This window comes from Vigna radiata, chromosome 7 (genome assembly GCF_000741045.1).
Source record: "Vigna radiata var. radiata cultivar VC1973A chromosome 7, Vradiata_ver6, whole genome shotgun sequence".
Taxonomy (NCBI): domain Eukaryota; kingdom Viridiplantae; phylum Streptophyta; class Magnoliopsida; order Fabales; family Fabaceae; genus Vigna; species Vigna radiata.
Window position 1 is genome coordinate 50,171,350 of NC_028357.1, and position 16,352 is coordinate 50,187,701.

At 32.1% G+C, this 16,352-nt stretch overlaps 2 protein-coding genes across 2 annotated transcripts; one reads left to right on the forward strand and one right to left on the reverse strand.

Annotated features, from left to right (window-relative positions):
• Positions 1-4,108: 4,108 nt before the first annotated feature.
• Positions 4,109-4,600, reverse strand: LOC106766565 (probable transcription repressor OFP9). The gene has a single exon (XM_014651285.2). It carries the CDS (start codon positions 4,590-4,592, stop codon positions 4,122-4,124), a length of 471 nt encoding a protein of 156 aa, XP_014506771.1. The 5' UTR covers positions 4,593-4,600; the 3' UTR covers positions 4,109-4,121.
• A 1,495-nt stretch (positions 4,601-6,095) lies between these two features.
• On the forward strand, positions 6,096-12,357 carry LOC106769029 (pyrophosphate--fructose 6-phosphate 1-phosphotransferase subunit beta). The gene is made up of 16 exons (XM_014654474.2): positions 6,096-6,376; positions 6,470-6,631; positions 6,735-6,856; positions 7,349-7,402; positions 7,500-7,606; positions 7,888-7,993; positions 8,449-8,512; positions 9,438-9,526; positions 9,626-9,757; positions 9,884-10,054; positions 10,150-10,265; positions 10,476-10,587; positions 10,731-10,815; positions 11,376-11,420; positions 11,731-11,799; positions 11,973-12,357. Exons 1-16 carry the CDS (start codon positions 6,181-6,183, stop codon positions 12,047-12,049), a joined length of 1,707 nt encoding a protein of 568 aa, XP_014509960.1. The 5' UTR covers positions 6,096-6,180; the 3' UTR covers positions 12,050-12,357.
• Positions 12,358-16,352: the final 3,995 nt, after the last annotated feature.

Consider the following 16,352-nt stretch of genomic DNA (forward strand, 5'->3'; position numbering starts at 1 on the left):
GAGAGGAAGAAAACAAAAACACCAGATGGGGTTCCTTTATAATTCCTTTATAATTTTTACACACTACTTTATTTATTTATTTATTTATTTATTTATTTTATTTTTGTTTAATTTAATTTGTCCAATTTTCACTCCCAACAAATTATTTTGAAAAACAAATATCCAAATTCTATATTTATGTCAGAATATTTACTAAAATGCACGTGTTTTTTCAAGGCTGGAATTTCACTTTTACAAAATTAATGTGAGAAACGGCTACTAAAGTCTATTGGTCGTATTATCATCATCACTACAATTCTTTAATCTTAAAAATTAAAACTACAAGAACTAAAAAAGTAAAATCTTTAATTAAAATACTAAACGAAATAGTATTTCCAATTTTTAGTACTTAAAATACATTTAAGCTAACTTAAATTAATTATAACATAAATTTATATTTTAATAATATATTTATCAATCTATTTATAATTTTATTCATAAAAGTAATATATCATTAATAATTTTTTAGTACTATTTTTAATTGTTAATAAAGTTATTAATTCATTAAAAATTATAAATTTCAATTAATAATAATTAAATTATTGATGTATTATTTCTAGCATAACATTAATACTAATACAACTGTTATTTTTAATCTTTCTAATTTAAGTTATTAAATTAAAATTTAATATTTTACATTTATTAATTTTTTAACATAATTTAAATTTAAGTACTACAATAAAAACTTTTAATAACATATATTAATTTAGTTTAATACTTTAAATAACATATATTAATTTAATTTAATAATTTACATTTATATTAAAATATTTTAATATACTTTTTATAGAAAAAAAAAACGGGGTTAAAATTGAGCTCTTAAAGACGTCTACTTCTGTAAATAATCCAACAAAAACTTGATTCTGGGATTTTTTTTCTGAGCGAGTTTATTTGATTTTTTTTTTCTAATTTTATTTCTTACATATATATATATATTTGTGTTTAAACTTTGATATGTCGAAAAAAAAATTATAAAATTAGTAAGTTTTTATTTTGGTTTATGCAACAATAATTAATTAGAATTCCAAATAACGTGTAGTAGATTCGTAAGATATTCGGATAGTATATATTTTATAACATTTTTGTTTGTTAGTTGATGGTTATTGTGGTGGCCGGCGTTGGGGAAGAAGTCAAAAACCAGTGACCGTTGAAGCCGGCGCGTGACCGAGAATTGGCCAAGTGTTTCACGCTCTTGTTCGTTTCAAGTAAATCTGTAATCAACCCTTTACCTCTTCAAATTGTTTGAGAAAATACACCAAAAAAAGTCCAACTTCACAACCTTCTATTTGCTACTACTGTTTATAATTAATAACACTTCTTGGACTTTCTTCGTAATCTTATCACTGTGTCAGGAAACTCAAACTTCTCATTCAACAATACTGCAAAACCTGTGAAACACGCAAATATATTTTTCTTTGTTTTGTTAAAATAATTCCTCTTAACTTCTAATCATTTCACTATCATTTCACTATCCAACTTATACTTATTTTTCTTCCTCACTCACTCCACATCTACATGCAATATTTTGCTAGCTATTTCTTTACTAAAAATTGCGCTTTTCGTTTTCTTTTTCTGCTTATCTTTTAAATTTGGAGTTTATTATTAAATACACAAAGAATTGTCTTCTGAGATAGAAAAGGTTGCTATGTTCATTAACCAGTTTCATCATTATTTGATTATGTCTTGAACAAGTACGTAAATCCATATAAATTATTTTTTTCCTATCGTATATTATTTATTTTAATCTCTTACAATTAGTATTTAATAAATATTATATTTAGTTTTTCGTTTCTAAGCTTAGTTAATAAGTGAAATATAATATTATATTGGATTCTTTATGTAATGTTCTTACATCATTAATAGTTATATTACTGAACATGTAAAAGGAGCATATAGGTAGGTGCATGTCTCATATCCCAAAAGAAGCCGACATTTACCCCTCTCCCATGCCAATTCAACAACGATTCCAATGATGCATCAAAGGGAAGGACTTATGTTCACCCCACAAACCTTAATTGTGTGATTGTCTTATTGGAACATCATCAGTAATTGACATAAAACTCCACCATATCTGGGCATGCCATCTTCTACGAATAAAAAGACCACCTTTTCCCAAACCCTTCAGTCAATTTCCTCTGCAATGGTGGGTGCCGATTGCTTTTAATTCATCCACTGCCTCCTATTCTCTCATTTATTCATCATTTCCTACCCTTAATTAAAATCCAAAATTACGTACAGGACCTTATATTACAGATAAGAGTAGAGGAGAGTGAAAAGAAGATATATATAAAATCTGGACGGTGGAAGAAGACTTCTTCCAAATTCTCTAGAATAAATTCTCTATAATCAAAAATCGCGATTGACTTGGTCTACTTTGGATCCTATCAACTTTCGTTTAAGTTGAATTGTTTTGATTTTTGGTTCGTGTTGGTTTTGTTCAGTAATAATTTGGTTTGGTTTTTCTCAATTTTCATTTTTATATAATCCGTCATGATCGTTAATTTAGGTTGATCCGTTTGAGCTTTAATTTAGATTGATTCGTTTTGAATTTTCTTGAGTAAGTTCGTTTGGATGTTTGATTTGGGTCTATCTGTCTTTGATCTATCTCGATCTTTCACTCTGTTTTGTCTTGGGTCAAATCATTTCTTCTCTATCTTCGGTTTGGACTAACTCATCTTAATCTTCAAACTAAGTCGACTCTTCTCGACCTTTAACTCGATGTAATCTGTTTCGATTTTTGTTATGTCTTAACCTTTAGTCTAGACCAACCTATCTCGACTCTTGGTCCAAGAGAGTCTGTTTCAATTTTTCGTTTGAAATGGTTTATCTTGACTTTCGACCTAGGTCAGTCCATTCTCATCTTCACATTGAGAAAACTTGACTCAATATATAACCACTTAAGTTTATAGAGGAAGAGGTTCAGTGGAGAGATACGACACCAATAAGATCTGAATCTAACTATATAAGAGATTGACACCACTCTTTACTTAAGATCTTAAAGACAGTGAGTCTTCTCTTTTACATGATGTTTCACTTCTTCATTTTTATTCAATATGTAACTAAAACTCACGCTTGGATTTTCACCTAATCTAATATGAAAGTTTTGTTTTTAAAGGTTAATTAAAGTTTGGTCGTTACCTTAATTCTTATCAAGTTGACATCTCTTTAAAGAAGAGAATGAGAACATATGTATGAGAAAAAAAAAAAGAATGCGAAATCTTTGCAGGTATGTATTCTTAGACCAATGAATTCTTAGCAAGCTGTTTCAACACCAGAGGGTGTCTCGAGTTTATCTTGCTCATCATGCACCTTTTGTTAAAGTTTGGTAAGTTTGTTAATTCCACTTTCATTAATAATAAATAAATTTACCGTAAAGTAACTTTTTGCTGGATTATCTTTCTAAAGGCTATCAAGAATTAAAATTTATTCCAATCGCACTAATAAGAATACTTTTATTTAATATTGCTGTCGAATAAATTCTATTAAGGAAAATGATTTCTTAAAAACCACTCAGATTCTGTTTTCTGGTTGCAACTAAAGCTCATTTTACACCCAATCACAGATAGATGAAAAAAATTACTTTCATATATATTAATTCTAACAGAGGAATAGTTGTACATGTAGGTATCTTGACGATATCTTCGATAGTTAAAGACTAAATAACTGTTAATACACATTTTGTTGACATGATTACTAACATTTACTAAGATGTAGTGGTTGTCTTGCATTGATAGGATAAGGTGTTAGTAAAAGTAAGTTTCAGATTGCCATGGACAAAGCAGCCAACCACTGATGTACATCTTTACACGACAGGTCCTTACCGAGCAATAAATAGTTTCCCAATGGAAAACCAAATGCTCGTAGGTAAAGTGTTGGAAAATGATTCCCTTACCTATGAAGTACTTGAACTTCTAATGTATTTGAAGTGTTTTTTGTATGTAAATTAACGACCATATTGTGTTTAACTTGTTTTCTTTGTGATCCACATAATGCATATGGAATCTGTACGTAATATAAAGCAAAACTAAACTATCCGGAGCTTGCTTGGCTCATGACTTAATTTGGCAATGTCGCATTCGTTATCAATGGCATTTACATGATAAGAACAAATTAGTACAAACCTCATGAAAAACCTCAAGTATAAGACTATGATACTGATTAGAGTTCATGGAGATATAATAGTTCAATAGACTACGAAGATCTTTGGCGTCTTGAAGGCGGTTGGCAGTTATCATCTCCATCATGGACTCTCTAAAATCTAGTCTTGGATCATAAGAGCTCTTCTCCATTGCTACCATGACGACAAACTTTGTCCCTTCACTGCTCTGCTGTCTTCTTCTCTCTACATGACTAGCTTCCATCCTTTCTCTAATCATTTGGTCAAGTCTCTCTTGCACCATGGCGTGTGCAAGGCTTGAAACAGAAGGGAACCTATCAGAGGCTGAGCTTTCTGCTTCTTCAGAAGAAGAAACACTGAACCTGCAGCTGCAACACAAGGCCTTGCATCCTCTTTGTTGGAGCTGATTCTGCTTCTGCTGCTTTGAAGCTTTCATTGCAGGACACAAAGACTGTGCTTTGAAGGGAAATTTGTGTAAAAATAATCACTTATGCACAATTGACAAGTGGGGGCACAGCAACGAGTAAATGATTATGTTTTGTTTTATGAACATTCAAAACTATAGATTAGGTTTTAGCTTGATGGGCAGATGGGGGACATGCATATAGTTAATTGAGCCAAAGATCATCATGTTTAACTAGACTTATCATGGTCTCAACCCTTTTAGGATATGATTAGGTGTCTTAGCTTTTAAATCCTCTTTAATAAGAGCTAGTTGATGACATGCCTAATAGAACTCTACCACACTTCAATGATGCTCATCTTAAGCATATGAATCAAACAAGTTCCTACTTCCTAGCATTTGTTTCTGGTTTCTGTTAATAGAAATTTCAGCTCCGTCGAATTGCTTTTGTCATTTGGTGATCAATTATGGAGAAAATCCGAAAAAAGATACACACAGCTAATTAAGAATCTCTTTAACAGATTCGTGTATGTAGGCTACCGGCAAAAGGTGAGGATGGAGGTGATTAGCATGTGATTATCATTGATGACTAAACCATGTTGTGAAAAATATGATCCTCGTTTTTGTGCATCATGAAGCTAATTAAATGTGATTAATCAGTACAACCAAGTTGTTTATGCATGCCTCGAAGCACATGTTGCTATAATCATTCTTACTCACTAATCATAAAGCTAAAGCCTAAGTCCCCCCGATAAGGAAGATACATAAAATGCCCAAAAACATGAAGACAGACTGTCTCAAGTTTTTGCTTTTCTTTAGAATAAGCAACAGGGTGAAAACAATGAATGAACTCGTATGACTCATGCAAGCAACATTAGTAATATTCATTTCTTTATATTTTCAAGTACAAGTCATAGCCATCTACCCCTAAGCATGGATAATGTCGTCAGTACAGTAATATTAACAAGTCCTTTAATTTTTATTTATTTTTTCATACACGTAATCATTTTTTATGAAAGATAATTTTATTTCAATACAATAAAGTTATTGATCACTTCAAGTTCATCTCGAAATTCAAATATCAATTTAATGCAATTTTGTTTTCGTTTTTATGTTCTTTTACCATTTTTTAGTTTAAAACTGAACGTGACAAATCAACCTCTAAAAAAATCTCATCAAATAAACAATTTTAAAACCTCAACAACTTACTTTTTTTTCTTTGTTAGCATTTTTCAAACATTGAGTGGATATAATCTAAACAAATTCCCCTTACCATTTTTTAATTGCAATAAAGTCAGCTAGAAACCAAAAGGTTATTTAACCTTCTAAAACAATTCGTAACGCATTCACAGCAAAAAAAGCTTCACCAACCAAATGTCGTTAACTCACGATTCTCAACTATTTAATCTCATCTAATCTCTTTAAGTTAGATAACCTCTTTTTACCCAAAACAAAATAATTATAATTTGGTAAGCCTAATTTTTATTCTTTTTTTTTTTATTTATATTTATTTTGAGTTAAAGTTGTGTAAGGTAAGTTAAGTGTTTCATTTGCATTTCACACTTCGATCTTTGCACTGGTCACTTTACACAGTTACTCACACTTTCTCCAACAGATTTCAATGGCGCCCTCTTTCGCAATCAACGGCGACTTTCCCGGCACCAGAGTTACTCCTCCTTCCCACACCGGCCGATTCGCCGACGTCTACAGCGAGGTGCAAAACAGCCGCATCGGCCACGCCCTTCCTCTCCCCTCCGTTCTAAAAAACCCTTTCGTCATCGTCGACGGTCCCCAAAGCACCGCCGCTGGCAATCCTGGTCTCTCTTCTTTCCATTCGCTACTTCAATTTTCCGTCAACACTTCCATTTTCATGTAATTTTGAGATCTTCTCTGTATCTCTTCTTTTGCAGATGAGATCGCCAAACTGTTCCCGAACCTGTTCGGACAACCTTCGGCGAGTTTGGTGCCGAGTGATTCGCCCCCGCTGCATGCGAATCGGAAGCTGAAGCTTGGCGTGGTTCTGTCCGGTGGTCAGGCTCCTGGCGGTCACAATGTGATTTCTGGAATCTTCGGTAAAGGATAATTTGCATTTCAATTAAATTCAATCAATGTGTTGAACGTGTATATTCTTTAGGTTTGTTAGGTTTCAATTTGATCGTTTGCTTTTCGTTTTAGATTACCTGCAAGACAAAGCAGAAGGAAGCACATTGTATGGTTTCAGGGGTGGTCCAGCTGGTATCATGAAGTGCAAATACGTTGAACTCACCTCAGACTATATTTATCCTTATAGAAATCAGGTTTATTTTCCTAGTTACAACTTTCTATAAGTGTAACTGGGCAAAATTTCTCATCGTCATTATTATTATTATTGATTTCATTGTTCGAGTAAAAATTTAGTAGTTGTTATTTGGAGCTTCGCGTATTTCCTTTGTACATTGATTCTTTAACTGGCAATATCGGCCTTTTGTTTTCTTCAAATAAGGTTTCTGGATTAACATCTGTCTTTGACTGTGATGATGTTTGTATTTCTTGATTTCTGAATCTGATGCCGTAAACTTAATGCTTTTGACATGCCTTCTGTGGGTGAGTCGTGTCTGTAAATGTTTCCAATTGAGTAGTCCTGTTGTAGATGTTGCTAGTTTTCCCTAGGAATAATAATCAGGAGATTGTGATGGCTAGTGGGAATAATTTCTTTTAGCGGGGTGGTTTTGACAAGTTGTTGTTGCTATTTCCCTAGAAATAATAATCAGGAGATTGTGTCGGCTAACAGGAATAAGTTCTGCTGGCAGGGTGGTTTTGACATGATTCGTAGTGGGAGGGACAAGATTGAAACTCCAGAGCAGGTTGGCTTACCTGTGTCTGTCACTCTGCTGCTTAAAGTGTTCATTTGAACTCTCGTACATCTTCAAGTTTGAATTCTAATTTATTTTACTTGTACAGTTTAAACAAGCTGAAGAAACAGTTCAGAAGCTAGACTTGGACGGCCTTGTTGTTATTGGTGGAGATGACTCAAACACAAACGCATGCCTACTTGCTGAGCATTTCAGGTTTCTAAGAATGGAATTTTACTTTTGGCATGATCTGCTATTTCTAGTGTTGGAGTCTTCAGTACCCTTTGAGCTTGGTTTTTTGGGATCTTTACTTGTCAAGGAACAAAACCATGGTTTTTTCTTGTTAATTTGTGATTGATCTACAATGGTCTTTTAGCTGACCATCTGTTGTATAAAATTGTTTAGCATACACACATAGAGAGAGAGAGAAAAAATTACCTTTCATAAATATGCACTGGTTCTTCTTAACTATTGTTTGTCTGATTTTTCTTATACAGGAGTAAAAATATGAAAACTCGTGTGATTGGGTGCCCTAAAACCATTGATGGTGATTTGAAATGCAAAGAAGTTCCCACAAGTTTTGGGTTTGATACAGCATGCAAGGTGAGTGAAACCAGTCTTCCCTGTGCATTTATAATTATGTTTTGGTCTAATCTTTTATGATAAAAAAAGTAGTTTTATCTTTGCAACACAAATAATTTGCATAGCACGAACTATGAATGGGAATATCATAGTAAATAAACAGGGAGTTTTTGAGAGAGTCGGATGCATTACATTTTTCTCCAGCAATGCGGTCAACATTTTCATAGGGATTTTTTTAACCTTTAATGTGGTCCTTGATTTTGTATATAATTTGTTGAATGTTCCATGAGGGGTACTTTTCTTTTTTTATTTTATCATATGGTGTGCCATCTGGTTGGTTTTTTCGTGACGAATAGTCTTATGATATTTAAAAACCTCATTCCCATAAATTCCTCCAAATAATGATTTGTTGTGCATATTCTTTTAAATATACATTTCATACTTACGTGTACTGACCCAGTTTACTTTTTATGCAGATTTATGCAGAAATGATTGGCAATGTTATGATAGATGCTCGATCAACTGGAAAATATTACCATTGTAAGTATCTGAAAAAAGTTGGAAATATTTTAGAACTATAGCAATTATAGACTGGATGCTTTGCTTCGCCTAGGGCGTTCATTATTGATTGTTTTCACTTGTAGTTTGCTTCCGTTACTTGGATATGTACCAATTGCTAGTACCACTTCTTTTTTATTCTGATGCAAAAATATAAAGTCAGTCTCAATGTTCGTTTTTTGGATTCTAAAATTGCAAAATCTATTATCCTAATGACAAAAGTATGGTATTGTGCTTAAAGGCCATTATTTGCTGTATACGCCTTATTCTTTTGACTCAAATACCATTTTTATATAATATCTTGTTCACCCATCTGAATTTTATGCTTTGTCTGATATACAAGAGAGAAATAGGTTAGATGAAAAATAAAATAGAAACAAAAGTTGGAGATACTCAAGTCACTATTCACATCGCATCAAACCCAATCTCTAAACATTGAAATTGAATGTTATTGTGAGAGAAGGTGCCCTCAGAGGAAATCATCATTTACTCTGTCAACTCTGGGGACCAACTTGCAAACATATCGCTAAATCCCTGAAGAACTCTCGTATTGATCACATTTTTAACAAGTTTAACTCGTATGACATATATGTGTTGCAACTTGAGGGAAGTGTAAGAGATATGATTTGATCATAGTAATTAGGGAAATATGTACACCTGATAATGAGGATATCTTCCTTTATTAGCCATTATAAGATTTACCTATATTATACTTTCAATGATTATAAACGAGGATTTACTTGTGTGATTAAATGCACAATTCACAACGACAGAGAAACTCTTTAAATTTCATGACACTTTATGAAGTCATTTTGCTCACTCAGTCTCTCTCACGTACTGTGTGTACCTGTTCATTTTTGCTGTACTGAAATTCAAACATTGGGTAAGAGATGGCACATGTTTGCAGTTGTTCGGTTGATGGGACGTGCAGCTTCACACATTACACTGGAATGTGCTTTGCAAACTCATCCAAACATTACTATTATTGGAGAAGAGGTTTCTAATAAATCTTATCATTTTATGTACTGTTTGATTAGTGACTCGTCAGGGCTCTCTATCAAAAATTTGATTTGACATGCAAATATCTTATTTCAGGTTGCTGCAAAGAAGATGACGCTGAAAGATGTCACTGACTACATTGTGGATATCGTTTCTAAAAGAGCAGAGGATAATTATAACTATGGAGTCATTCTTATCCCTGAAGGTCTAATTGATTTCATTCCAGAGGTATCTATTATTGCTAATCATTAACATTCGTTTCTCCCCGTGTGATGATGCTTTGGATCTGTTCATGTACAAACAATACGGAAGCACAGCTTAATGATGTCACTTTTATATTCTTTTTGTTTGCAGGTACAACACCTTATTGCAGAACTCAATGAAATTCTTGCCCATGATACTGTGGATGAGGGAGGGCTGTGGAAGAAGAAACTCACAGATCAATCATTAAATCTTTTTGAACTTTTACCTAAAGCAATTCAAGAACAATTAATGCTTGAAAGAGATCCTCATGGAAATGTTCAGGTGCTTAATGGTGTTAAAGTGCTATGCTTGCCATGTTTGTCTTGTCCTGTAATGCAATTGACTGAACGTCAATGCTGGTATTTATTTCCATTTAGGTTGCCAAGATTGAAACAGAGAAAATGCTTATTCAAATGGTTGAAACTGAGTTGGAAAAGAGAAAGCAACAAGGCACATATAAAGGGGGATTTAAGGGGCAGTCCCACTTTTTCGGGTACTCCATCTAGTTTAGATGATTTCTTGGAGTTGCAAGGCTTGATGATATGAATTGTTATGAAAATGAAAAATAAGAGGTTCTGAGTTCGTGCTTTACTATTTGTCTTCATCCTGGGTTAAGAAAACTCTTTTAACCATACAATAGCTATTATTATCTTTGATTTCTTTTGTTAGAGGTTATAGTTACCTGTACTCTTAAAATATGCAGCTACGAAGGGAGATGTGGCTTGCCAACTAATTTTGATTCTTCTTACTGCTATGCATTGGGTTATGGTGCTGCTGCCCTCCTGCAATTTGGGAAGACTGGATTAATATCATCAGTTTGTCCCAATGCTCTTTTCATTTATGTTCTAATTTCAAATTAAATATTTCTTCGTGATTGGTTTTAATGGTTGTTTTGGTTTGTTTGGTAATACTTGGGCAATCAACTCAGTATTTGGATTTGCTATGATATTTTGATCAGGTTGCGAATTTGTGTGCTCCAGTAGAAGATTGGACCGTTGGTGGAACTGCACTCACTTCACTGATGGACGTGGAGAGGAGACACGGTATGCATTGTGATCTATGGGAACTTTTGGTTTGCCCCAACACCTATTTTGTTTTGGATTTTATTCCCCACATCTTTTTCTCCATACTCGCGGTCCATTTGATAGGAAGCAAAGAAATAAGTGAGAAATACTAAAATAGGATGATGGAAAATAGAGTGTAAATGAAGATGTTTTCTTTAAGAAAAATAGGCAAAGATAAATATTTGAGAAATAGAAAGGAAATACCCGATGAGTCCCACAACTACAAATTTTTCTGGCCTCTCGTTTCTCTTCTTCAATCAAACACATTATGTTGTGTTTCCCACCTATCTTTCACCTTTCCACTCTATTTCCCTTTTACTAAACCAAGGGTTTGGTCCATGTTTATGCTCAATTTTTTTTTGTAGTTGGTATTCAGTACTAATATATTTTAAATTAGAAATATTTTTTTAGATGTATTTTATGGACTATCAATCACAAGGAATTGTTTCTTTTGATACTGATGGCAATATTAAAATTCTTTCATTTATTTGAATGCTTTCTCTGATGTTCTCTGTTAATAAATTGTGTGATCCGTTTAGGTAAATTCAAGCCTGTGATCAAGAAGGCAATGGTGGAGCTTGATGGTATGTATATATATGTTCATTCTTTCTTTGTTCCCCAAACTTACTGAGAACTATATTTTTCACTCGCATGGAAGGATGGCAATGAAATGAAGGAAAAAAAATTAGTCTTTTTTTGGGTGAATATTCTTTACCTTGTCATATTAATAACCATGACATGGTTAATTGCTCAACCTTCAAATTCGTGGATGCAGAATTTCAGTTCTTTATAAATAAGGAATTTTCTGTGTCAGATATTATGATTGTTTATATAAATTCTTCAATTTTGTTGGATACTGTTCGATTACATACATTTGTCACGTTGAATCTTCAGGGGCACCCTTCCAAAAGTTTGCCTCCTTGCGGGATGAGTGGGCCCTAAAAAATCGCTACATCAGTCCAGGTATGCATTGACAGTTTATGCACTTTTTTTTTTTCTGCACCTGCCATGCTCTTTTGTTTAGTTTATAAATTGTGTTATCGTTTTTGTTAGCTATAAACTAGAAAATAACTCGGTAAGTTGAAATTTCTTTGAATGTTGAAGTGGAGAAACGCTCATGATAATCCTTACTGTAGGTCCGATTCAATTCACCGGGCCAGGATCAGATGCTATTAGTCAAACTTTACTCTTGGAGCTCGGTGCACAAGCTTAGACATATAGCGAGTCCTTTTTTGATGGTGGCAATTGATGTTTTTCGGGAAGTACTGCAAATATAATAGACCGGAGATTAGTCAAGCGGTTGTGTTTTTGACTTTGGAACTTCTCTATAGAATATTTAGTCGATGTGTATTTATTGTAAACTCCTGTTGCCTCAGCATCATCGACTTATGTGTATGTTTTGGGAATATTTCGCTCGTGATATTCTAGTTCAATGTTCATTTGTCTCACCATTTAGGTACCACCGTAATAGTGATGTAAATTTAGTGCGAATTTTAAGATGGATTGTGTTTGCACAAGGAATCAAATGGTCGTTTCAACGCTGAGTATTAAAACTCTGCGTTGTTGACCACAGGATCGAGTAGTGATTCTCGCAATTTACAAAAGAAAAATCCTTATAGCTAATTATTTGAATATTTGAACAAAGTGTAATAACCGGAGTTTTGTTTGTTTTTTGTTTCGGCCGTGGCAACTGACCTGTTTGGTTTTCATTTCTTCTTGGGGGAGAAGAGATTCCCTTGTATTATAGTCAGAAAGAAACCTTTTTGATGCAATAATGAATAGATATGAAAATGCGTCCCTTCTACATCTCAAAAATGTGGTGTCATTCTTGGATCATGCATATATCATGAATGGAAAAAATGATATCTTATACGTAAAAATAAGTACGATTAATGGCAACAAGCCGTCAAGAATACAATCCGTGTAATTTGGGTGAGAAACTTGTGTGAGAATTGAAACTCTAAACTAATGAGTGAGAGTGAATATAGGGAAGGAAGTGGCGTGGTCTAAGTAGACACTTTTTAAGATAAGATAACGCAGTCTTTATGATAAAATAACTGATATGACACGTGCTTGTCTTCACTGAATACCATTTGTAGCCATGAGTGTCGGCAGTTAAGCTAGGCGACATATTAGAAAACATCACATTTAAATTATGTATAATAATGCATCAACACTTGTATTTAGAGAAGAAGAGAGAAGAGCAATATTCTTTTTATAACAAAAAAATAAACAATGAATGTAAAGATATAAGGCCAATGTGGTTAAGTTAAAAACAGATAGTACTACTACTAATCGGTATAGAGAAATAACAAGGTTTCGTTATTATAAATTACCTAATTTATATAAATTGAAATCAAGAAAACATTGAGTAGTGAATGGTTTCCCATCTTGGTGAACGAAGGTAGTGAATCACAGCTAAGCCTAAGTGGATTTTATATAGTACGTACGTAGAGTATAATATGAACATGCGAGAATATGCGTGGATGATAAAGATGGTGACAGTAGATGTACATGAAAACGCATCTATTTCTCTTTCTTTATACAGAACCTTACATTCAGATACAGCCACCACATGCTGCTTCTCTGCCATCACTCCCTACTCATCTATCAACTCAACCAACTTTAAGGTATAATAATAGCATAACAACACACGCACACTACTTTATTTCTCTATATCTTCCATACCTGTTATCATTCTCAACCATACATTCTTCTTCGCCTTCCACAAAACCTGCGATTCAATATGACACACAGATAATGCCTCTTCAACACTCATCAATAAACTATCTTCAGTTATCTTCTTTGTTCAAGAGAAAAAGCAAGTTTTCCTTATTTTTCTCCTTTTTCTATAAAACAAGGTACAGAAACAGTACAAGTTCTTTCCTCTTATTCCTGCATGGAGCAACCACTGTCCCATTCAGATGGAACTCATTCACACTCAAAATAATCTTCATCGTTTCTTTTCTATATTATAACTTTTAAGTTACAATTTTTTTTAGTTAAAGTGATTGACATATAAAATAATTAGGTTTTCATATTTTTAGAAATGTGTTGTATATTATACACCTTCGGACATAATATATTTTAACCTAAATCAGGAAACATAGAAATTGAAAATTAACATGTAATTATTTTATTTTATGAGAAACATGTGTTATAGGAAATATCAAAAACACAATGGATGGAGCCTAAGACATTTTGAGGGTTGTTTTTGTAATGTTTGTTTTTATTATAGATATAATTGCTTTTATCTGATTTCATAAACATATTAAGCAACATGATTTAATAAAACTAATTGATTTTTTTTATTATGAAACAATTTAAAATTTATATATATTGAAATAATATTTATATATTATAATTAATTTTGACACGGAGATATAAACACCAATGAGATATGAATCCAACCATATAAGGAATTGACACCACTCTCTACCCAAAACCTTAAAGCAATGGGTTAATGGGTCTTTCACCTTTATATAGTGTTCTACTTTGTCATTTCTATCCAATGTGGGACTTGGACTCGCACTTGCATTCCCAACACTTATAACTTAAGCATTTAAGCTCATTATTCTGGTAAGATCACCACTTAATTTTGTGCATCTCTTCCACAACATTGAGCAACTACACTAACTTCTATCCATATCTAGACATTGTAGGATGAACAAATAACGTGAAATTATGGATGCAGATCCTAGTGTTTGTTGTTACTAGAGTAGTTTGTCCATGGTAGTACTAATAAAAAAGCAAAAGAGCTTTTGAGAAATATGATTGGAAATATGACTGTAGCAAATGAATGATGAATTAGTAAAAGTGAAAGTGTTAGAGTTTATTATTTAAAGAGTAATGACACGTTTTTATATTTATTTAATATAGAGTATAAAAATAAAATAATTATAAAAATGTAAAATTTTATATTTTTTTTAAAAAAGAAGAGAATAAAAAAATAGAAAAAATAGTGTTAAATAAATATAAAAAAAATCAAGTGTGTCAAAAATTATTTTTCCTTTTTCCAACATCTAAATCATTAGACTTTTCTCCTGTTTTCGTGACTTTTTCCTTTTGTTTTGTCATTGTTACAATAATTGAATAATAACAATAATAATTTTCTCAACACAAGCCATTTTTTAGATATGACTATTTGAAGTGATTATATAATATTATGTATTGATTATTTATGTATGAGTATTGTATGAATTTGATTAATGTCTTTATCTCTTTAAAAAAAAAAGAGTTAAATACCAGATGCTTTAAATATTTATAATAATTATAAACCATTGACAAAGACTTGTTAGTGATTCACAAATCTTCATAACATTTTTAAATGGTTTGATATATATACCTCATCAAATGAATGAATTGAGTTTAACGTGCAAAAATTCTTAACATATATATGCAATTATTTGACTTGCATAAGAATTATCATTTGATTAATAATATTAAAACATTTAGCATTTCAATTATTAAAATTTATTTAATAGAAAAATTTACCCGTAGAACAATTCTCCCAGGTTAAGTAGTTGTGGAAAATTTAAATTAATTACACTTTAATTGTAAATTCTAAAGTTATTATGTTTATATTAATTATCTTTGCAATTGTATTAATTAATTATAATATAATTAATTTACATGACTTTTCATATTAATAATATAGAATATGTACTCTTTAGAAAAAAATCAATTGAGAATCATTGATCTCGAGTAGAATGTATATAATTTTTTTTTAAAATATTTAAAACAATAACATTTTGTACCAATAAAGATTATGCTGATTTTAACATAATTATCTACTCTGTTACATAATTGCTTAGTTTGGTTAATATAGAGAAAATAGTTGTCTTCTTTTTTGAAAAATCAATTCCATAAACTAAAACAAGCATTAGTTTCACTTAATATTAATGATGGAATACTTTAAAACCCTTAATTTTCTCACCTATTCCATAAAATTTAGAATATTAAAATAGACAAAAATGAAGAAGTGGGATTTTATAGGTTATAGTTAGTATCTATTCATAAACTCAAACTTATTAAAATACAAATTGATAAATCAGTCTCTAAAAATATTCATAGAGTAGGGTAAATCTTATCGAAGCTGGACAAGGAAGATTTGATTGCATGTGAGTCAGATTTAGTGATATCATTACGAAAACCTAAAACATTGAACCCTAATTATTGAAACACCAAACATGGAGATTGCTTGTTGAAGGAAATTTAGACAAGGACATTCATGGTTTGGCTATGGGTGAATTTGGATAAAGCCTAATGAGATAGATAGCTTCACATCGAGATTTACAATAATCTTAAACTGAAGTGTTATGAAGAAAAGCAGTAGTTAAATTGAGAAAATTGAGGATTAAAATAGTAGTAAGAAGAGAACAAGTTCCAAAGAATTGTACTTAAAAGAAGAAATTAAAAATGTGTTTGATGTTCCCGAAATGGTAATGGGTAGCATGTGAAAATTGGTTGTGAGCTTAATGGCCATTAAGATAGGTTGGTTGGTGACCATCACATCG